Source organism: Chiloscyllium plagiosum, unplaced genomic scaffold (assembly GCF_037043375.1).
Source record: "Chiloscyllium plagiosum isolate Xiang-an unplaced genomic scaffold, Cpla_swu_hap1 HiC_scaffold_16, whole genome shotgun sequence".
NCBI classification, from domain to species: Eukaryota; Metazoa; Chordata; class Chondrichthyes; order Orectolobiformes; family Hemiscylliidae; genus Chiloscyllium; species Chiloscyllium plagiosum.
Genome location: NW_028270154.1, coordinates 44359201 through 44383234, shown reverse-complemented (window position 1 = coordinate 44383234; position 24034 = coordinate 44359201). Strand labels below are relative to the sequence as shown.

Below are 24034 nucleotides of genomic sequence, written 5' to 3'. Positions count from 1 at the left end.
CTGCTGATGCCCATATTCCAAGAGCTACTAAAATGTAAAGCTACAACTCCAAGTAGCCCTGATGTCACTGTCAAAAACACACAGTGCTATTCAGCAGGAACAATGTCAATTATCATTGTTGAATATTACACAGTCATTTTACAGACATAATGTTAAATAGTAAATTTGTCCAGAGCATGCGTCAGATGTTTAGTTGAGAATTCACTACTGAGTGAACTCCTTAAATCTGAAATAAAAAGTTAAATTTCTCCATAAAGCTCGATGAAAAGGTTAATGGAGCAAACTACAGTATAATAATAGATTCAAATTGAGAATGTACATTTCCAACACCAAGGAATTACAAAGGAATCGAAGACATGCATGTCAATGAAATGCGGTATCATTTACATGCTCTGAAGATAAAGCCAGTTGCACTCATTCCACAATTCATGAATAAAACTAGGTATGAAACTATTTTTCAGGAGCCTTGTACAAGAGTTACTTAGTGAGTAATTTACCACAACATTGGGCTGTCACAAAGTTCTTTTACACCTACTCTGGACATTAGTTTCAAGTACATCAATAGTTTTATTCAAAAGCTTTTGAATCGCAAGTAAGTGTATCAAACTATTTCATAGCATTGGTGTCCCAATGCCATTAAATATGGCAGGACAAGAGTGCGGGTTTTGTCTGTTCTGCCTGACTACAACCAGGAGCACTTTATAATTGGCATGGGACAAATGCAATGATTGGGAAATATGTGGACAAATTTTGCAAATTCCTGTTGGCAGGAATAAAACTGATCCAATGGCCACAATAATGACACAGCTAAAACCACCTTAGTGACTTCAGGGAGACAGCATGTGTTAGCATTACAACAAAAAGCACATAATCAAGACTTTATAAAGTTAGAGAATAGAACAGCATTTTATATTATGATATTTTATTTCCATCTTACCAGATTCTTCTCAATATGCAAAACAAATAATGAGTTTATGTCAGAGCACATCTCATATTCACAAATGCACATTTATATAATCTTATATTCAAACGTGAAAACGGATGCTAGAATTAATGAAGCAGTGATGATGTATTATAAACCTGTCTAAATATCAGTTTACCTATTGTGCATACTTTAGGAAACTAGAAAATACAGGTCTGCTTTCTGAACAACTGAGGCTGCCAACGCTTCAGTGCTGATATAACTCCCATAAAATAAAGTGAAGCTGCTTACATGTATTAAGAAAAGTTTTGATTTTTTGATGAAGATAATGAATTTGATAACGAAGGAAATTTGGTAATAAAAGTGCAGCTGAATTTGGAGATCAAGGCTGTCACAATACTATACAGGTCACAGGAATTGTGTGCTCTTGGAAGCAAAATGATCATTTGTACAGGTAGGTTGTACCATTTTAGTTGCTGTTATATTAATTTATATTTTAGTTGGATGCTAGACGATTGCTAGCCATGAGTCGATTCCCGCCTGTTTTACAACCAGGTCCAATTCATTTCACCTGGCAGCATAGACACACAAAAGAAACTGGGTCAAAATTGTGTCACTGGAAAAGGATGATGGGCTTTGAGTTAATGGTGGGAGTTGGCCCATGGAAACCAATCTCCGAGAATCCAGCCTAATAAGCACCAATACAAAAGTGGCTTCTGTATAATTTTGAAACCGAATTTCCAGTAGTCTAAACTGTTATTGTCCTCTTCTGGCCATTAGCATTTCTCTGATGTTGTCTTCTGCATCTTTCACACTGCGTTCTAAGTAGGATTTTCGTTGCTGTCAAAAAATAAAAATACACAATTAATTTTTACAATATTCTGAAATAACTTTTCCAATTAATGTATTTAAAGAGACCAAAATAATTTGATTTTTAATTCTGATTAACAGAAGCAAACTCTTCTACCTACTCATAAGCATACAGGACCAAACCAGATGTCGTTTGATACAAATTTATACTGACTAAAGTACAAATATAACTGGCCCAAATATTAATAGTTCAGCAACCACGAGATGTGTCACAAACTTTGTCAAAAGTTACTTTCTAAACAAAAAAGTTAGCATAAAACTTCAATTTATCGGAGCAAATCTGGAAATTTATTAATGGACATTCTGATTGAATAATTTACCTGTCGTATATAATCATGAATAACAGGCAAGCTTCGTAACAGAAAAGCATAAACATGTTTTGGGTTTTACTCCAATTTTCCAAAAATGATAGCCAGAATATACAATATTATCAACAGTCTCTTGTGTAATGTTATATTTTTCTATGCAAGGGTACACTTATTGTTTTATCATGGTAATTCATGTAAAATGTCATATGCTATCTAAATACCTGTGTTGTTTTTTTTTCAGGCTCCATTAGCTCAATTTTGATTTTATACTGCACACCCAATTCCTGTTTTGTTCACTTAGCAGTCCAGTAATGCTGGAAAGTTCCTAAATTCAATATTCCAGAAATAGATTTATTATGAATCAGACAGTTAGAAGCTATCCACCCACAGGGTTCTTCTGAAATTGTACAGATCTGGAAAGCTTCATGGGCACTGGTGCAGCAGCATGGTTGCCCATGTGGCCACATAAGCTGGATTTAGTAAAAATGGCTTTGCTTTATAACGTTTTGAAAAGGTGATAAATTCCTTCTGTTTTCCCTTAATTTCCAAAAAAAAACTTGTACAAGCAAAGGCTTGTGGCCTTCAGTAATACTCTGATTTTCTAAGCTTAGCATCCATGGGATGATGTACGTTTAAACTCAATTCCCCTGAGCTCTCATTCCCATGGGCAGTAGCTCAGTTCTCTATTAAAGATAGTATCAAACAATATAAACCACTGATCCAATTAAACACCATTCCATGAAGATGATGCTAAGGCCTGGCTAAAGTGTCCATTAACAAGTCCAAGCAGCAGGCTGTGAAGATGGGGGAGGTTCCTAATATCCAACTGTCTGAACCTCTTCCATGGTTACATCATGCTCAGGTGTCTGTTGAAAGGGAGCGTGAGGTGTCTACCAGCACACTAGAAGCCTTTAAAAGACCAGTGGGTTCTGCAGGAATAGGGGTGCATTATTAGGTTTTTTTCTGAGATTCTTACACACTTGATGCAAGTGCAACACACCAACTTCTGTGAACAAGCAAAATTTATTAAGCACAGTATAATACAAGCTTTGGAGAAACTCTTAGCACTCTTCGCCATGCTTACAAAGCTTCCTGAACAAAGGAAACAGTCCTTCCTTTATACAAAATCTTTATATCATAGTCAGTAATGCTCACAAGACAACCCCCAGCCACTCCCTCACAGTCACATGCCACTCAAGACACAATACAGTGACTACATCATCTCCAGAAACAATGTAATGCAAATCATCCCTTAATGGCCAGATCTGGTGTGAATATTTTTTGTAACTATAGAGGAGTCGTCAAATTCCAACTGCAATGTTCTTATTGATTTCTGAATAGGGGATGAAAATGTAAACAGTAGGAGATGACAATGTAAATTGCTCTGAATGGCAAGGAAATGGCCATGTCAATGGCTCTGAATAATAGGAGAAGATAGTGTAATTTTTTACAATCTATCTGCAAGTCAGAGGCATCTCATCCTAGCCTCAGGACATCCAATTTCCTGCAGGTCAGCAGAGCAAGTTAACTCTTGAATACCACAGCACCATCACCCTGATAGTGATGTTTTGACTTAATTTCATCAAATTTCTGTTGCAGTTCTGTTAGCTTCTGTTGACCATTTGATTTTGTTGGTTATAGCACCAAATGCACTTGCCCTTGCTTATACAAGGTTTCTAGAATTACAGCAGAAATAGAAGGAATTTATAGCCTCACAGATAAGTGGAACAGTAAAGCCATATTTTACTAAATCCAGTTTATGAGGTCATAAGGAGCAATCGAGCTGACTCTCCAGTGCCTATGAAGATTATCATTGGAGAAAATAGTTACTGTCACTCCAAAATTTTTAAATAAATTGTGATGTTGATCTTTTCTTTTACAGCAACACCACATAATGGGATACTGGATCTGAGTAAATTTCTAAAATTCTGGCCTACTTCTGCACCTAATTTGTACATTTGGATATAAACCAAGCAGAAAATTGCAAAGCAAAAAGCCACAGAATTTAGTCCTGTGGGATTTACTCACTTAAAATTCACTCCAGTTATCACACACAAATGCATAATTCTACTTCAATTTTAAAAAGTACTAGGTTTTTATTACACAATTAATGAAACTAAATTAATACAATTAGAGCTCAGCCAACAAAAGAAAAACACTAATGTTTGAAATCTGAAACAAACAAACAAAGAGAATGCAGGAGAAACTCAGCTGGTCTGTGGAGGGAGAGACAGAGTTAGTGTTGAGTCCAGTGTGACACTTCTTCAGATCGGTCACCTGGCACCAATCGAGGAGCAGAAACAAGAATGGCAAATTAGCCCCGTCAATCCTTCAACGTGCTCTTTCCTAACATTACGGCTTTGGGGTTAAGAATAATCCAAAGGGTTTTTTAAAATACATTAAGGACAAAAGGGTAACTAGGGGGAGAACAGGGCCCCTCAAAGATCAGCAAGGCAGCCTAAGAGATGAGGGAGATACTAAACAAGTATTCTGCATCAGTGTTTACTGTGGAGAAGAATATGGAAGATACAGAATGTGGGGAAATAGATGGTAACATATTGAAATGGGGGTGTGCTGGATGTCTTAAAATGTATAAAAAAGTGGACAAATCCCCAGGACCTGATCAGGTGTACCCAAGAACTCTGTGGGAACCTAGGGAAGTGATTGCTGGGCCCCTTGCTGAGATATTTGTATCATCAGTAGTCACAGGTGAGATGTCACTATTTAAGAAAGGTGGTAAGGAAAGCCCAGGGAACTATAGACTGGTGAACCTGCCATCAGTGGTGGGCAAGTTGTTGGAGGGAATCCTGAGGGACAGGATTAACATGTATTTGGAAAGGCAACGACTGATTAGGGTTAGTCAACACGCGTTTGCGCATGGGAAATCATGTCTCAAGAAGGTGATTAAGTCTCACCAAGAGGATTGGTGAGAGCAGAGCGATGGACGTGATCTTCAGTAAGACGTTCCACAAGGTTCCCCATGGAAGACTGGTTAGCAAGGTTAGATCTCATGGAATACAGAGAGAACCAACCATTTGGATACAGAACCGGCTTGAAGGTAGAAGACAGAAAGTGGTAGTGGTGGGTTGCTTTTCAGACTAGAGGCCTGTGACCAGTGGAATGCCACAAGAATCAGTGCTGGGTCCACTATTTTTCATCATGTATATAAATGACTTGGGTCTGAGCATAAGAGGTATAGTTAGTAAGTTTGCTGATGACACCAAAATTGGAGGTGTAGTGGACAGCGAAGAACGTTACCTCAGATTACAACAAGATCTTGATCAGCTGGGCCAATGGGCTGAGGAGTGACAGATGGAGTTTAATTTAGATAAATGTGAGGTGCTGTAGTTTGGAAAAGCAAATCTTGGCAGGACTTATACACTTAATGGTAAGGTCCTTGGGAGTGTTGCTAAACAAAGAGACCTTGGAGTGCAGGTTCATAGCTCCTTGAAAGTGGAGTCGCAGGTAGATCGGATAGTGAAGGCAGCATTTGGTATACTTTCCTTTATCGGTCAGAGTATTGAGTATAGAAGTGGGAGGTCATGTTGCAGCTGTACAGGACATTGGTTATGCCACTTTTGGAATATTGTCTGCAATTTTGGTCTCCTTCCTATCAGAAGGATGTTGTGAAACTTGAAAGGGTTCAGAAAAGACTTACAAGGATGTTGCCTGGGTTGGAGTATTTGAGCTAAAGGGAGAGGTTGAATAGGCTGGGCTATTCTACCTGGAGCATTGGAGGATGAAGGGTGACCTTATAGAGATTTATAAAGTCGTGAGAGGCATGGATAGCATAAATAGACAAAAGCTTTTCCCTGGTTTGCGGGAGTCCGGAACTAGGGGGCACATGTCTAGGGTGAGTGGGGAAAGATATAAAAAGGACCTTATCACGCAGAGGGTTGTGCATGTGTGGAATGAGCTGCCAGAGGAAATAGTGGAGGCTGGTACAATTGCAACATTTAAAAGGCATCTGGATGGGTATATGAATAGGAAGGGTTTAGAGGGATATGGGCTGGATACTGGCAAATGGGACTAGATTAGGTTAGGATACCTGGTCAGCATGGACGGGTTGGACCAAAGGGTCTGTTTCAATGCTGTACATCTCTATGACTCTAGGATTCTCGTACCAAAATGGCCGATGACATAATTAGGTTACATGATTGGATTCAAAGTCACAGACTACCATATTTACATTTCAAAAATTGACTCCAGCTCAAACAGCAGATAGGTAATCGATTAAAATACTGCGCAGCACACAGTACCCAATTAATAGTCACCTTAAAATCACCACAGATCCGTACCAATCCATCTTTCTTCATCCCAACAGGCATGGCCCAATCAATCACTCACTCACATTTATAGCTTCAAGGACTGCGGTCTTGACTGGTATCTCTAATTCTGCCTCAAACTTTGGTCTAATTGCGTAGGTACGGATGGTAGCATTGACAGTGCAACATTTTGCCTGATTGTCAAGTTGATAAGAGATCTTTTCCATGTTTCCCAGATCCCCGTTGAAAACAATGACATAGGTTTCTTCGAATTTAGATAGATCAATCACAGAAACATCCTTTTTTCATCCACGAAGTCAAGCTCTCCCAGGATCTTAATGTGTTTTCATTAAGTCACCTGTGACTCTTCTGAACTCCAAAAGGATACTGATTCAGTCACTCCAAATTTTCCACATAAGACAACCCCTTTATTCTAGGTATTAGGCTAGTGAACCATCATGGAACGGCTTACATAAGTACAATGACCAGTACTGTATATAGTACTCCAGATGCAGTCTCACCAAAACCCTATGTAACTGGAGCATACCCCCTATTTGCATTCAATTTCCTTTGTATTATGAACATTCTATTAGCTTTCCCGATACCTGTGTACTAACCTTCGACAATTCACGCACAAGAACACCCAAATTTCTCTGTATATCAGAACTCTGTAAACTCTCACCATTTAGATAACATGCTTCTTTTTTATTCTTTCTGCCAATATGAACAATTTCACAGTTTCCCACATTGTACTCCATCTGCCAGGTCTTTGCCCACTCACTTAACCTGTCTATATCTCTTTGCAGATTCCTTATATCCTCTTCACAGCTCACTTTCCTACCTACCTTTATGTGATCAACAAATTTAGCAATAGTACCTTCAAGTCCCTTCATCCAAATAATTTATATTAAATTGTAAAGATTGGAGGTCCCAATACTCACCCTCATGACATTCTGCAGCCTAAAAAGGACCCATTTATTTCTTCTCTCTGCTTCCTGTTTGCCAGCAAATCTTTTATCCATACCAATAATGTTACCCCCTTCACCATTCGCTTTTATTTTCTACTCAAACTTTGATGTGGCACCTATCAAATGCCAGGAGAAAGTGAGGACTGCAGATGCTGGAGATCAGAGCTGAAAAATGTGTTGCTGGAAAAGCGCAGCAGGTCAGGCAGCATCCAAGGAGCAGGAGAATCCACGAAGGGCTTATGCCCGAAACGTCAATTCTCCTGCTCCTTGGATGCTGCCTGACCTGCTGCGCTTTTCCAGTAACACATTTTTCAGCACCTATCAAATGTCTTCTGGAAATCTAAATACAATACATTCATTGTTTCCCTTTTATTTACAGCACAAGGGACTTCCTCAAACTCCAAGAAACTAGTCAAACATGATTTCCTTTTGACAAAACCATGTTGGCTGCCTGATTACTTTGAACTTATCCAAGTATCCTGTTGTAATGTCTTTAATAATAGCTTCTAACATTTTCCCTCTAACAGATGTTAAGCTAACTGGCCTGTAGTTTCTGCCATCTGCCTGATTCCCATTTTGAATAAAGGAGTTACATTTCCAATAAAAAGGAATCTTACCTGAATCTGATGAGTTTTGGTAAAGTAAAATTAAAGCATCACCAAGTTCACTAGCTACTTATTTTGAGACCCTAAAACAAAATCCATTAGAACCCAGGGACTTGTCAATGCTCAGTTCCAATGATTTGATCAGTCCTACTTCCCTAGTAATTGTAATTTTCTTGAATTATTCCCACCCTTTCAATTCCTGATCCAGGACATTATTTGTATATTATCTTGTAAAGACTGACCTAAAATATCTGTTCAATTCATCTGCCATTTCTTCATTACTAATTCCCCAAACTCAGTTTCAATAAGACCAACACTTTGTTAACTCTTTTCTTCATTAAATATCTACAGAAATGTTTCCGATCTACTTTTATCTTTTTGTTTTTTTTTCTTATTAAACTTATTTCATTCTTAGCTGGGATTTATATCTGTCCAATCTTCTGACCCATCAGCAATCTTTGCACAGTGATGTCTTTTATTTTGAGTCTGACACTACCTCTGAATTTTATTAGTTAATTAAAGATAACACAATAGAGATGACCTTAATTCTAGAAGTGAGGAGATGGCAGCAGTCTGAGTAGAGATGAGGAATAATAAAGGCAAGAGTTCACTTGTGAGAGTTCTGTCCTTTAGAAGTTTTCTTACACGTTAGAATATATCTTTTCTGTGCTTTATTGAATATCCCCTGAAATGTTTGTCACTGCATCTTTATGAACCTATCCTTTAACCTAAATTGCTAGTTTATTTTTGCTGACTCTGCTTTATGCCCTCATAATTGCCAGTGCTTAAATCCAAAATAGTGGTTCTGGGCCCACACATCTCCGTCAATCTGTCGATAAAATTCAATCCTATTATGGTCACTTTCACCATGAGGTCAGTAATTAATTCTAACTTGTTAGTCAAAATCAGGTCTCATATAGTCTGTTCTCCAACTGATGTCATAACATGCTTTGTCCAGAAAACATTTAGCAACCTCATCTCAATTATTTTTTCCCATCTGATTTTTCCAGTGTATATGTGGGTTAAAGTTCCCAATGAAAATTGCTATATCCTTTTGACAATCTCCAATTCTTTTTTCCTTGGTACCCTATCCTACCAAGTGATTACTGTTAGGGGGCCTTTGCAGAACTCACACAAGTGAACACTTGCCTTTATTATTCCTCATCTCTACTGAGACTGCTGCCATCTCCTCACTTCCAGAATTAAGGTCATCTCTATTGTGTTATCTTTAATTAACAAAGCTACCCCTCCATCCTTTCCAAGATTCTTAACCTTTCTAAATGTCAATGTGTCCAATCTCAGGTCATTCTGCATCAACATCTCAATTACGGCCACAAGACTGAATTTATTTAGCACAATTTGTGCTACTAGTTGAACTGTTTTATTTTGATTTTTTTTCCATTCATTCATGGGATGTTCACATCACTGGTTGGGCCAGTGTTTACTGCCCATTCCTAGTTGCCTTTGACTTTAATTTGTAAATGTTATTTTAGTTTATTCATTCATGGTTATGAACTGCCTCCATAAACTGCAACAGTTCCGGACCTCATTACAGCCTGGGTTCAAACATGATTCAAAAATCAGAATTCCAGAGGTGAAATGAGAGTGACAACTTTGCCATAAAGGCCACAATCGACTCAGTGTAGCATCAAGAAGGCCTAGCAACAATAGAATTGGTGGGTATCAGGGGGCAAATTCTCCGTTGGCTGAGTCATACCTGGCACATAGAAAGATGGTCGTGGTTGTTGGAGGTCAGTCATCTCAATCCAGGACATCTCTGCAGAGTTCCTTAGGGATGTGTCTGAGGCCAGAGCATCTTCAGCTGCTTCATCAATTATCTTCCCTCTATCATACTCTGGTCAGGAGAAGGGATGTTTGCCCATGATTGCACAATCCTCAGCACCATTTGCAACTCCTCAGAACTGAAGCAGTCCATGTTCAAGTGCAACAAAATGTTGACAATGTCCAGTCTTGGGTTGAAAAGTGGCAAGTAAATGCACACAACATAAAGGTCAGACAATAACCATCTCCAATAAAACGCAACCTAATCTCCTCCCCTTGACATCAGTGAATCCCCAATCAACATCCTGGCCAGAAACTCAATTGGACTTGCCTCAAAAACAGTGATTACAAGAACAGATCAAAGGCTAGGTATACCTGCATCCAGTAACTAACCTCCTGACTCCCCAAAGCATCCCCAACATCAACAAGGCACAAGTCAGGAGCATGATCAGGAATACAACAACATTCAAGGAACTTGACACTGGACAAAGCAACCCACTTGATTGGCACCACATCCACAAGCATCCAATCCCTCCACCACTGATGCTCAGTAGCAGCGATGTGTACTATTTACAAGATGCACTGCAGAAATTCACCAAAAGATCCTCAGAGAACAAGTATGTCATTGTTCTTTTACAGTTCCTGGGTCAAAATCCTGGAATTATCTCCCCAAGGGCATTGTAGGTCAACCTAGAGCTAATCACCACCTTCTCAAGGAAAACTAGGAACAGACAATAAATGCTGGTCAGCCATGCGCATGCTCCATGTGAATTACAAAAAAAAGTCCCTGTGCCATCAGAAATGGAAGGTTGCCAGGAGCAGAAACAAGCATACGTAAGCATGAGGTGTCAACCTATCAATGCTCAACACAGGACTACCTGTATAGCTAACAGCATAAACTGCTCGTGACAAGACAACAATTCCACATCCAATTGATCAGATCTAAGCTCTGCAATCCTAACATATCCAGTCATGAATGCTGGTGTACAGTTTGCACACAAAAAGCATTTGATACAATCTTTGGCGAGATGTACTGAGTGGATGATTCATTTTAGTCTCTTTCAGAGCAACCTACGATCACAGATGCTCAAATGGAAGAGAAAGCTCCACACATATCCCCATCCTCATGATTGGAGAGCCATGTACAGTTTGCACACAAAAAGCATTTGATACAATCTTTGGCGAGACGTACTGAGTGGGTGATTCATTTTAGTCTCTTTCAGAGCAACCTACGATCACAGGTGCTCGTCTTCAGTTAATCCAAATCGCTCCACATATCATCAAGAAATGGATGAAGGCATTGGAATACTGAAGCAAATAAATCATCTTCTGACTCAAAGCCTAACCACCATCTTTAAGGCATTGATCAGGAAGTGTGATGGAACACACCCCACTTGCCTGGAAATAATACAGTCCAGCAACACTCAGTAAGCTTGACAACATTCAGAACAAAACAGCCTTCTTTGATTGGTATCACATCCATAAATATTCACTCTTTCAATCACTCATGCTCAGTAGAAGCAACGTTTACCATTTATAAGATGCAATGTAGAAATTCACCAAAACTCCTTTGGTAGCACTTTCCAAATCCATGACCACTACCATCTAGAAGGACAAGAGAAGCAGGTACATGGTAACGCACCACCTTTAGGTTCTATTGAGCCACTGACCAACTTACTTGGGAAATATAATCACAGTTCCTACAGTATCGCCAGTTAAATTCCTGGATTACTCTCCAAAAGCAGGTACCTACAGCAAATGGACTGCAATGGTTCAAGAAGGCAGCTCACCACAATCTGCTCAAGGATAACTAGGGATGGGCAATGAATGCTGGCTCAGCCATAAAGGCCATATGTAATGAATGACTAACTTAAAATAACATTTTCAAATTAGAGATTTTTCCTAACTGGTGTAGATATGCAAACAAAAACTGCAGGACGTTGATACGACACAGCAGTCTATATTATTTAACCCTGAAGAGTTGCACTCCAAGATTACATCATTCCAACAGGACTGAAACTATTGTGTTATCCAGAGTATTTGATCTTTGCCTTACAGTCTTCAATCCTGTATGTAGCTGTAAATTCACACAAGTGTTTTTTAAAATAATGAAAACAATGAGTTATTAGCCTCCAATGATTAATCTATTTCTGTCTAAATAACTGGTAAAATTATTCTTCTGATCGCTAGTCATAGTTAGATGTTAATTTTATACAAGCGTAAGTGTTATTATAGGCCAAAAGGAAAGATTATGGATTAGTTAAGTGAATGGACAATAAGGTGTCAGATGGAGGCGAGAATAAATTTCTTTACTCAAAGGGTTGTGAACCTTTGGTATTCTCATAAGGTAATGGATGCTCCTTCACTGAGGGCAAGGCTGAGATAGGCAGATTTTTGGTTTCTTGGGGAATCACAATCATGGAAGTGCTATGGTGCAAGAGGAAAGCATTCAGATGATCCTGTCTGCATCAGCTCTCCAAATGAGCGGCATAAATTAAAGCCATTCTTCTGTAGTTTTTCCATTCCTTTGCATATTATGTAAATCAAATGTCCTCAAATGCTTCAATTGAACTTGCCTCCAACACATTTAAACCTGCTTTTGTTCTACAATCTGTAAAACCTGAAATACAAGACAGTTATTTCTTGTTCAATTTTAGCAATGATCCAGATCAGTTGCTTGGTGTAATTGTCCAACTTGTGTCAGTAGGGGGCAGACTTATTCCAGATTTATATAATAAAGATAGAAACACAGGTACTGCTGCTACAGTTTTATAAAAGAATGTTTGATACAGAATGAGCATAATTACACCCATAAGTACAACCAGCACACAGAATTCTAAACTACAACAAGAAACAGGATAACTGGTCATTTCTTACAAGATATGCGCTAATCTTACCAAGCACTATGTATTATATACAACCAGAGCTTGTGAAAAGTCATTACAGGTGATGTGTACTTTTGTAATGATGAGATGGCCAACTCATATTATTCACTAAATCAACTCTTTATCTTTGTTCCTGGTTTCACTATATTTCCCATGTCTGTTTTCAATCATTGAAACAGCTCTGACAAAGAGACATCTCTAAATCCTCATAACTTTTAAAAGAAATTGGCTCTATTTAGAGCAATTAATTCAGTTAAGTGAACCGATGGCAGAGTTGGGTTCTTTTCATGATGGAAAGCTGCATGGTTGGTGGAATTTAAATTCAATTAACTGGAAAGCTAAGTTCTGTAATAACGAACATGAAACTATTGTTGAATGTTGTAGAAACCCATCTGCTTCACTTATGTCCTTTAGGAAAGGAAATGCATCATCCTCACCTGATCTGACCTACGTATAACTTTGTAGTCAACTCTAAACTACCTTCTGAAATGGTCCCAGTGCATTCAGGCTTAACTAGTACCATTAGCATACCCCAACAAAATTTAAAATCCAAGGAAATCTTTTCAGCTCCATGATTTAGTTTTTATTATTAATATGCCAGCTGAATATTGTTCATTAATGCACACAAAGTCCAATTAAAACAAAATAAAGTTTTAAAAAATTGCTTGGAATTGGTCTTTTCTTTATCTGAAATTTCAAGTTCTTGGCAGCCTCAATAAAGTTAAATTTTAGCTTATTGCTGCATACTTATCAAATACTTTCTGGTAAATGAAAATATAAAATGCTAACAAAGCTGGATATGCAAAATAATATTTTATTTGCAATAATTATTTTGAGATATATTTCAATCAGAGCTATTTCAGTGAGTTTTTGAATTGGCCAAATATCCTGAAACTTGATTGATTGCTCCTCAAACAGTGGCACAAAATCAGAATTGCAATTTGATTTAAGTGGGGAAAAAAAACTACATTGTATTCCAATGGTATTAATCAGTTAAAAAGAAAACTACCATTTAAAATTTTTTAATGACTCTTTAAAAAGGTATGTTCATTACTGTGACTTCTAATCATTTCAAACAATGAAGACTCAACACTCGTCAGGCAGACGAAGGTTCTATCACTAAACTTTTCTTGCATTAAAGGAACATCAAAGAGCTATCCAGCTGACCTTGGTCAAAATGCAAGCAGCTGCATACAACTGGAAATTGTCAACCTAGTGATTGAAATATAAATTTTCAGCTTATTCTCACGCATTCAATTCTGACTTAACATCCCCACCCAAATATTTTACTGATGCAACTTAAATGACTAGTGACAATTCAGGAACTGAGGTGTCAGCCCAACCTACAACCAAATATGGAATTTGTTTCCTGTTGAAGACTCATACATGCTTTTCTGATGACTTGTGACCAATTGATGAGTAAAACCTAGATAGATGGTGAAATTTGTTGGCATTTTGTCCACAATAATTTGTCAATGTTGATACCAGATCTATACAATATACCCATGTTCATCTGATTAAAATCTATATGCAGTTAGGATGATTATCTCCAGTTTATATCTGCTGTTCATATTATTAAATTTATGCTGTCAAATTGTCTACCCAACAGGGATTTATCACCATGCATATCAACTACATGGTAATCATTGCAAAACAAAAGCGCAAAGTTTAAAGAATGCATTTTGCCACCAAGTTAATACTTCATGAATGATTTGCAAGTCAAACTCTGACTTCAGCAAATTCACATTTCTGCAATTAATATTAGAAAATGAGACTGGACTTGAAATTCAGTACATCCAGGAATATTACATATTCAGATTTTAACAAATGTATCAAGAAGAAAAAAATAGCATTTGTACACTTTTGAATATGATGGTTCCTCTTTGTATCGTGATTTCATTCTGCAATTACTCCAGGACACAATAGGCTTAACGTGACATTCCTATTTTGATTGAGTTTATTAATACTGGCACTGCCACAGCAGTGTTCCTTGCAACATGAATTTCAGTTAGAAAAATATTTTATTCATTACATAATGGTTGAGTAAAACTTAGTCATGGCATGATTAAAGCTTTCAATCCTAGGTGGTAGTTACAATTAACAGGAAATGATTTATCAACCAAGAGAGACTGAGCAAATTAAAAATTTCTGTTTTACCTGCACAAGTTTATCTAATTTTCAAATGTCTTGTATATGTGAATAAAAGCCTAAATTTACAGTACAACACACAAATTGATATCAAATATTAAGAATTCTACTATAGAATACAATACTGTTGATGCCAGAAATCTGAAATAAAAACAGAAAATGCTGGAGCAGCTCAGCATGGCAGAAAGAAACAATGTTCATATTTCAGGCTGATTATCTTTCACTCTAATTTCAATTAACTCTGTTCAGAGAACAGGAGCAGATGTAGGCCTTTTCAGCCTGCTCTACCATTCAATAGAATCATGGCTGTTTATCCAACCCTATCCTGTTCCCACTTTCTCCCATACCCTTTGACCCCTTTAGCCCCAAGAACTATATCTAACTCTCTCTTGAAAACATTCAATGTTTTTGGTCTCAATTGCTTTCTGTGGCAGAGATAACCACAGGATCACTACTCAAAGTAAAGAAATTTCTCCCAACTCAGTCCTAGAGGTCCTACTCCATCCACTGTGACCCCTACTTCTGGACTCATCAGTGATCAGGTACACCCTTCCCACATTTAACCTATTTAGTCCTATTAGAATTTTATAGGTTTCAATGAAATCCTCCCTCAGTCTTCTAAACTCCAGTGAATACAGATCTAACCAATAGTCAGTTTTCATATCAGTGCTGCCATTCAGGAATTAGTCTGATTAGCCTTCATTGCACTCTCCTCATAGCTAGAACAGCCTTCCTAAGAGAAGACGATCAAAACTGCACAAATACTTCAGATGTGGGCTTACCAAGGTCGTGTACAATTGCAGCAAGACATCCTTGCTACTGAACTCAAATCCTCTCACTTTGAAAGCCAATGTATCATTTGCTGGCTTCTTCACTGCCTGCTGCACCTGCATGCTTACTTTCAGAGACTGGTGGACAAAGCCACCCATGTCTCATAGCAATCTATCATTCTGCTTTTCTGTTTTTGCTACCACAATACTACATCGGCCAGGCATTTGCCCATTCAATCAACTTTCCCAAATCACATTGAAGCATCTCTGCAGCCTCCTCACAGCTCACCCTCCCACCCAGATTTGTGTCACTGCAAACGTGGAGATATTACCCTCATTTAATCATTAATATAGTGTAAATAACTGGACTCCAAGCACAGAAACTTGCATTACCCGACTTGTCACTTGGCTGCCACTGAGAAAATGACTGCTTATTCCAACTCTGCTTCCTGTCTGTTGAACAGTTCCCTATCTCACATGCTTTCATTTCACAATTTTTTTTGTGGGACCTTATCATAGGCTTTCTTAAAGTCGAAGTGGCTCCCCCTACTAGTTACATCCTCAATGAGTTTCAGTTAATTTATCAAGAGTGATTTCCCCTTCATAAATCCATGCTCCATCCAATCTGTCACTCGTCCAAGTGCTGTTAAATCTTTTATAATAGACTCTAGCACTTTCCACACTACTAACATCAATCTAACGGCTCTGTAATTCCCAGTTTTCTCTCTATCTCCCTCCTTAAATAGAGAGGTTACATTATATACCCTCCAATCCATAGGTACTGTTGCGGAGTCTATAGAATCTTGGAAGATGACCACTAATGCATCTACTACTTCTCAGGATACTTCCTTAAGTACTTTAGGATGTGAATTATTGGACCCTGGGAACTTATCAGCCTTTAATACCAGCAATTTCTCCAACACCTTTTCCCTACGAATACTGACTTCCTTCAGTTTATCCTTCAGACTAGATCCTGTGTTCCCCCACATTTCCTGGGGGGGGGGGGGGGGGGGTTTATTCATTTCCTCCTTTATGAAGATAGGACCAAAATATGTATGTAATTGATCTAGCATAGCTTGGCTCTTCATTATAAACTGCCCCATTTCTAACTAACCTACACTTACTTGTCTTTAATAATCTTTTTTTCTTCACACACCAATAAAGGTTTTACAATTAGTTTGCAGGTTTCCTGCATGGTTACTCTCAAACTTCCATTCTCCCCCTCTTAATCAATTACTTTGTCCTCCTTTGTTGAAATCTAAGCTGCTCAATCCTCAGGTCTGCTGCACTTTCTGGCCAATTTGCATGTCCCTTCCTTGGGTCTAACACTATCCCTAATTTCCCTCTTAGCCAGGGTCAGGCCACTTTTCCCATTTTATTTTTATGCTATTTCTCTCTCCACAGATGCAATATGACCTGAATATTTCCAGCATTTCACTTACAAATATTAGTGCCAGATTTTCATCAAAGATTGCCCTGATTAATTACACAGTCAGATCTGCCTGTTCAATCATTTTAAGATGCAAGATTTTTAAAAATTTAGTCACTAAACATTATTTCCAACTGGTTCTAGTGCATTTTTTGTTTATTAATGTATTTCCTTACTCCATCCTCAAACTTTTCCCAGCCGCTCCTGAATGCAGTGATTCTTGCTTGGATATTAAATGATTCCATAGGCTGAGAATGTTCTCCTGTGTCTTACCACTTTTAATTTGAGCCTAAGCAGTTAGTATGAGTTGAGCCAACTGGCTGAGTTGAGTTCAGTGTACACGGATTCATGCTGAACTCATCCAATATCCACAAAGACGTTTTCAGCCCACTAGCATCTGAATGAAAAATAACCAAGAGTAGTAACCATGGTGCTGTAAATGGTCTTTGCTCCCAGGGATTGAAGGAAGAAACTGGGCAGTGCTTCTGCTCCTGTTCACTGTTTATCTTACTGCCTTGATCAGTCTAAATTCAAGTTGTATATATGGCACACATTTATTTAAACAACTTGGTTGGGTACACTATGAGACAATATGCAGGAAGTGGGACTTGAACCTGGCTCAGAGATTGGAACACTACCACTGTGCCACAAGAGGTAAAAGGATAAAATTGTCAGCTGCCACACACTGTCGGCCCTTTTCCAAAAGCCCTACAATGTTTGTTTTTCTCTCGGTACTTATCCAATGTCCTTTTGAAAGCCCCATTTAAATCAACCTGCATCTCTCAGGCTATGCATTCCAGATCTAACAACTAACTATATCTAAAGATTTTTGTTAATGGCACTATTGGTTCATTTATTGGTCATCTTAAATTGGTATCCTCTGCATTTCGTTGTTCAGATAACAGGGCAGTTCCTTCGTTTATTCTAATCAGACTTCTACTGAGACTGAAGACTTATTACATCTTTCAACCTTCTCTTCTCCAAGGTTTACACTCTCCAAATTCCCGATGAAGGGCTTATGCCTGCATCGTTGATTTTCCTGCTCCTCTGATGCTGCCTGACCTGCTGTGCTTTTCCAGCACCATACTCTTGACTCTGATCTCCAGCATCTGCAATCCTCACTTTCTCTACTCTCCAAATTATCCAAGTAACTGAAGTTCCTTATATTTAGACTATTCTACTAAAACATCTCCACACTCTCTTTGAAACCTTCTGATCGTTTCCAAAGTGTGTGCCCAGAATGACAAGTTTCAACCACTACTGCTTTCTAACCATGATTTCGAACCAAACGTAAATTAAAGATCACTGAAAAACAAAACCTAATCCTTACTGGGAACAAGAATTATCAAAAGGGCCCTTAGTATTTGAACATCATATTAACAAATTAATTTAATATGTACTTCATAGTAATCTAGTTGAGACAGAAGATGGAAATCTCAATCAGCTGTAAGTATCAGCAGATGATGACATATCTGTCCCAGATCGTTTCAACGCCTTCTATGCTTGCTTTGAGCAGAATTTCGGTGGAGAAGTAACACCTTTTGCAACAAGTCCTGACGAACTTATCCCGACAGTCACTTTATCAGAGGTCAGATCAGTTTTCCTTTCTGTGAATCCAAGGAAAGCAATGGGACCAGACGGAGTACCAAGCCACGCACTTGGAGCATGCACAAATCAATGGGCAGAGGTCTTCTCTGACATCTTCAACCTCTCCCTGCAGCAGGCCACTGTCCCTGCCTGTTTCAAGAGGACCAACATAATAATCCCTGTGCCTAAGAAGGCTCATGCACCATGTCTCAATGACTACCACCCAGTGGCTCTAACTTCAGTGGTCCTGAAGTGCTTTGAAAGGCTGGTGATGGCATTAATCAACTCAGCCTCCCCACTACTCTTGACCCACTCCAATGTGCCAACTGGACCAATAGGTCCACGTCAGATGCCATATCACCTACCCTTCACTCTCTCTAGAACGTCTTGACACCAACGATAGCTATGTAAGAATCCTACTCATTGACTACAGTTCAGCCTTCAACACTATTAGCCCCTCGAGACTGATTCCTTAATGTAGTGACCTCGGACTAAACCCCACTGTCTGCAAGTGGATCCTCAGTTTCCTTATCCACAGGCCACAATCAGTGAAGATTGGGGACAATATTTCATCCTCACTAACAATCAACACTGGAGCCAAACCCCCCCACCACCACCTGAATGCGTACTCAGGCCCCTACTGTACTCACTGTATACCCATGAGTGCATTGCCAAATATCAGACTAATGCCATTTACAAGTTGGCAAGGCTGAATTGGCCATGCTAAATTTGTGGGTGGCACAGTGGCACAGTGGTTAGCACTGCTGCCTCACAGCGCCTGAGACCTGGGTTCAATTCCCGCCTCAGGCGACTGACTGTGTGGAGTTTGCACGTTCTCCCAGTGTCTGCGTGGGTTTCCTCCGGGTGCTCCGGTTTCCTCCCACAGTCCAAAGATGTGCAGTGGTCTGGTGAAATGGCCATGCTAAATTGCCCGTAGTGTTAGGTAAGGGGTAAATGTAGGGGTATGGGTGGGTTGCGCTTCGGCGGGTCGATGTGGACTTGTTGGGCCGAAGGGCCTGTTTCCTCGCTGTAATGTAATCTAATCAAAAAAAGTTCACTGATGACACCACCATAGTCGGTCAAATCTCAGATAGCGACGAAACAGGAAGACCTGGAAAAATGGTGCACTGAGAACAACCTAGCTCTCAATGCCAAAACTAAGGAACTCATTATCGACATTATTGGGTCATCCACAACAAGCTTTCTGGGACTCTTCATGTGGACGCACTGGTTACAAAGGCCCAACAACATCTCTTCTTCCTCAGGCAGCTGAGGAAATTTGGCATGACGGTGAATACCCTTGCCAAACTTCATAGGTGCGCCATCGAGAGCATTCTGTCTGGACGTATCATTACCTGATATGGCAATTATATAGAACATAGAAAAATACAGCGCAGTACAGGCCCTTTGGCCCTTGATGTTGCACCGATCCAAGCCCACCTAACCTACACTAGCCCACTATCCTCCATATGCCTATCCAATGCCCGTTTAAATGCCCATAAAGAGGGAGAGTCCACCACTGCTACTGGCAGGGCATTCCATGAACTCACGACTCGCTGAGTAAAGAATCTACCCCTAACATCTGTCCTATACCTACCACCCTTAATTTAAAGCTATGCCCCCTCGTAATAGATGACTCCATACGTGGAAAAAGGTTCTCATGGTCAACCCTATCTAAACCCCTAATCATCTTGTACACCTCTATCAAATCACCCCTAAACCTTCTTTTCTCCAATGAAAACAGCTCCAAGTGCCTCAGCCTTTCCTCATACGATCTTCCTACCGTACCAGGCAACATCCTGGTAAACCTCCTCTGCACCCGTTCCAGTGCCTCCACATCCTTCCTATAGTATGGCGACCAAAACTGCACACAATACTCCATTGTACCATTCAAGATCGGAGACGGTTACAGAGAGTGGTGAACTCGGCCTGGACAATGACAAAGGCCAACCTCCCATCTGTAGAATCCATCTACAGAATCCATCTACCAGGCCTGCTGTCAAGGAAATGCCGTCGGCATTCTTAAAGATCCATCCCACCCTGGCAATGTTTTTCTGCAACTTCTACCAACGGGGTGAAGGTACAGAAGCCTGAACACACGCAACAGCCAGTTTCGAAACAGTTTCAACCCTACTATTGTTAGAATACTGAATGGACTCACAAACTCTTAACATTCACCTGTACCTGTGTTTTTGTTTTTGCTGCTGTTTACCTATTGTTTACTTAACTATGTAATCTGTCTGTATTGCTCGCAAAGCTTTCCACTGTGTCACGTGACAATAAATTCAATTCAATTCAACATAAAATGAGTTACAATAATCTCTATGTGGGCATGGTCCACACCAATAATGTGTCTCCAACTGACTAAATTAGCAATATCATTTCATGACCACATGATGCCTGGTGTGGCAGATGGAAATTATTATACTGGATTATACTTGTGCTGCACCTGCCAGTGTGTTTTGATCCTTATATTCAGCAAAGAAGTGCGAGTCAAATCTTAATAGTCTAAGAAAATGACCTTTATCTATTTCAACAAAGTTAATACTATAATAACAAATACACTACAAACTAACAATTAATTCTATAAATCAAATTAACTATCTTGTACTATTACTTAACTTTGAATGATCAAATACCAAACTAGATCCTGGCCTTGATTCACGTGGAGATGATCGCCTGGTCTTCTTCTTTCTGTGATCCCAGGGTCGTCTCCTCTTCACGGTTGTTGGTCTTGAGTTATCGCTCCAGAGGGTGGTGTTACAGTGATTCTTATATCTCGAAGCTTTCACACCCCTTTGGGAGGATCTTCAATTCCTACCAACTGATTGATCAGGGCTTGATCACCCTGATCGATCGAACCCAATCAGGCATCGATGGCAGGATGATCTCTGGGCCTTCATCCCTGAAGGCATTAGGGGCACGTGGGTCAAGTAGCTTAAAGGTTGTGAAGCACCCCTTTGTTGGAAAACAACTTAATGTTTCCTATTATCTTGGGAAAGAGCTGGGTCAATTGTATATTGTACTGTCTGCAGCTGCAGCCTGTCTAGGTCTGTGGTTTGTTTATTTCACTGTTTTGAGCATGGCTACTTCTGGCCAAAGCTTGGCTCGATTTTCCAGCATGCTTTATTAATTTTCGGGTTTCTTCGTAAACCTGCCATTTTGAGTAGCACATCTGGCCACACTTGGCTTTTCTGAAACTGGACAGCGGTACAGTGTTGAAACAGAGTAAAAAGGTTTTTTTGACTCAGCATTGCATTATATCACAGCTTTCCTGGGAGTGCTCAATGTTGACATTAAGAATTAGAGTTGCAAACAAGAGATGGGACCAAACAGAAGCAGGCAAGAAAGAAAAAGGATATGAATGGAGGTGAAGATCAGAGTTTCACACCCAATTTCGGTAGTAGAGTACTTTCATTCCTGAAAGTTCATGAACTCTTCATGCTATGTGGTAGAATTTGCCAACATCATTTTAGTGGCATTTTAGAACTTTTGCAAATCTTATCAAGGCTTTGGAAACCTTTCTAAATCATACCTGCAGAGTGGAGGTACAAATCATGGATTGATGTGAGTAAAAATGATGTTCCCTCCTGGACAGCGCATCACAAAATGCAGTAGTCTCAGCCACACTTTTGCTTATTAATATGAATGATGGAGAAGAAACAGCACCATTAAATAACATGGTTCTCAGATTGTTCCTTGTGACAAGTGGTAAACTTTCAAGTATGAGCAGAGCTTTCCAAAAGTTAAATATCTTCTGATGCGTTAGAACAAGTTATCTATTGAATAAAGTGCTAATCTGCTTTACATAATATTGAAAGAACTAATCCAGTTTGAGATCCAAAGTAAAATTTAGACTCTCCTGATAGTTCTCATTCAGCTTTGCAGAATTTTCCCTGGATCATAAAGGCTGAAGAGCGACCTTACAGAAATTTCTAAAATCATGAGAGACAGAAATAGGGTGAGTAACCAAGGCATTTTCCCCAGGGTAGGGGAGTAAAACGCATAGGTTTAAGGTGAGAGGGGAAAGACTTAAACAGGACCGAAGAGGCAAATATTTCACATGGGGGTGGTGAGTGTATGGAATAAGCTATCAGAGGAAGTGGTGGAGGCTGGTACATTTGTAAATTAGATTTCCTCCAGTGTGGAAACAGTCCCTTTGGCCCAACAAGTCCACACCGACCCAACGAAGAGTAACACACCCAGTCCCATTTCCTTTATGCACCTAACACTACGAGAAATTTAGCATGGCCAATTCACCTGATCTGCACATCTCTGGACTGTGGGAGGACACAGGGAGAACGTACAAACTCCACACAGACAGTCACCCGAGGCCACAATCGAACCTGGGACCCTGGTGCTGTGAGGCAGCAGTGCTAACCACTGAGCCACCGTGCCGCCCTGATTGTAATAAATTGTAATATTTAAAAGGCATCCAGATGGGTACTTGAACAGGAATAATTTAGAGGGATATTGGCAAAATGCTGGTAAATAGGACTAGATGAATTCAGGATACCTGGGTGGCATGGACGAATTGGACAAAGGCTCTGTTTCCATGCTGTACATCTCTGTATCGCTATGACTAAAATCTCAGTCATCACTTTGGCTGTTTGAAGTGTGTGAGCTTTCTCTTGCCTTCAAAAGGACTAATAGATTTTGTAATGTTGAGCTTGCTTACTCAGCTGTCCTGAGGAATGAGATTTTGGCTTTGGCAGATTTATGAGCCTCTGAAAAAGTTCCTATGTGTTTCAAAGTTGTTTGAAACGCATAAAAGTGGATAAATCCCCAGGACCTGATCAGGTATACCATAGAACTCTTTTGGAAGCTAGGGAAGTGATTGCTGGACTCCTTGCTGAGATATTAAATGAATATTTTGCATCAGTATTTACTGTGGAAAAGGATATGGAAGATATAGACTGTAGGGAAATAAATGGTGACATCTTGCAAAATGTCCAGATTACAGAGGAGGAAGTGCTGCATGTCTTGAAATGGTTAAAGGTGGATAAATCCCCAGGACTTGATCAGGTGTACCCGAGAACTCTGTGGGAAGCTAGGGAAGTGATTGCTGGGCCTCTTGCTGAGATATTTGTATCATCGATAGTCACAGGTGAGATGCCAGAAGACTGGAGGTTGGCAAATGTGGTGCCACTGTTTAAGAAGGGCGGTAAAGACATGCCAGGGAACTATAGACCAGTGAGCCTGACCTCGGTGGTGGGCAAGTCCTGAGGGACAGGATGTACATGTATTTGGAAAGGCAAGGACTGATTCGGGATAGTCAACATGGCTTTGTGCGTGGGAAATCATGTCTCACAAATTTGATTGTTATTTCTTCAAAAAACTCAGAGAAGATTGATGAAGGCAGAGCAGATGTGATCTATAAGGACTTCAGTAAGGCGGTCGACAAGGTTCCCCGTGGGAGACTGATTAGCAAGGTTAGATCTCATGGAATACAGGGAGAACTAGACATTTGGATACAGAACAGGCTCAAAGGTAGA

At 39.6% G+C, this 24034-nt stretch overlaps 1 protein-coding gene across 1 annotated transcript in view; it reads right to left on the bottom strand.

Annotated features, from left to right (window-relative positions):
• Positions 1–905: 905 nt before the first annotated feature.
• The window catches only part of pfdn1 (prefoldin subunit 1), a 94026-nt gene continuing 70897 nt past the window's right edge, over positions 906–24034 (bottom strand). Inside the window, exon 4 of the mRNA XM_087995350.1 lies at positions 906–1762. Within this exon, the coding sequence (XP_087851476.1) occupies positions 1679–1762 (84 nt within the window). The 3' untranslated portion in view covers positions 906–1678. The remainder of the gene's footprint in view (positions 1763–24034) is intronic.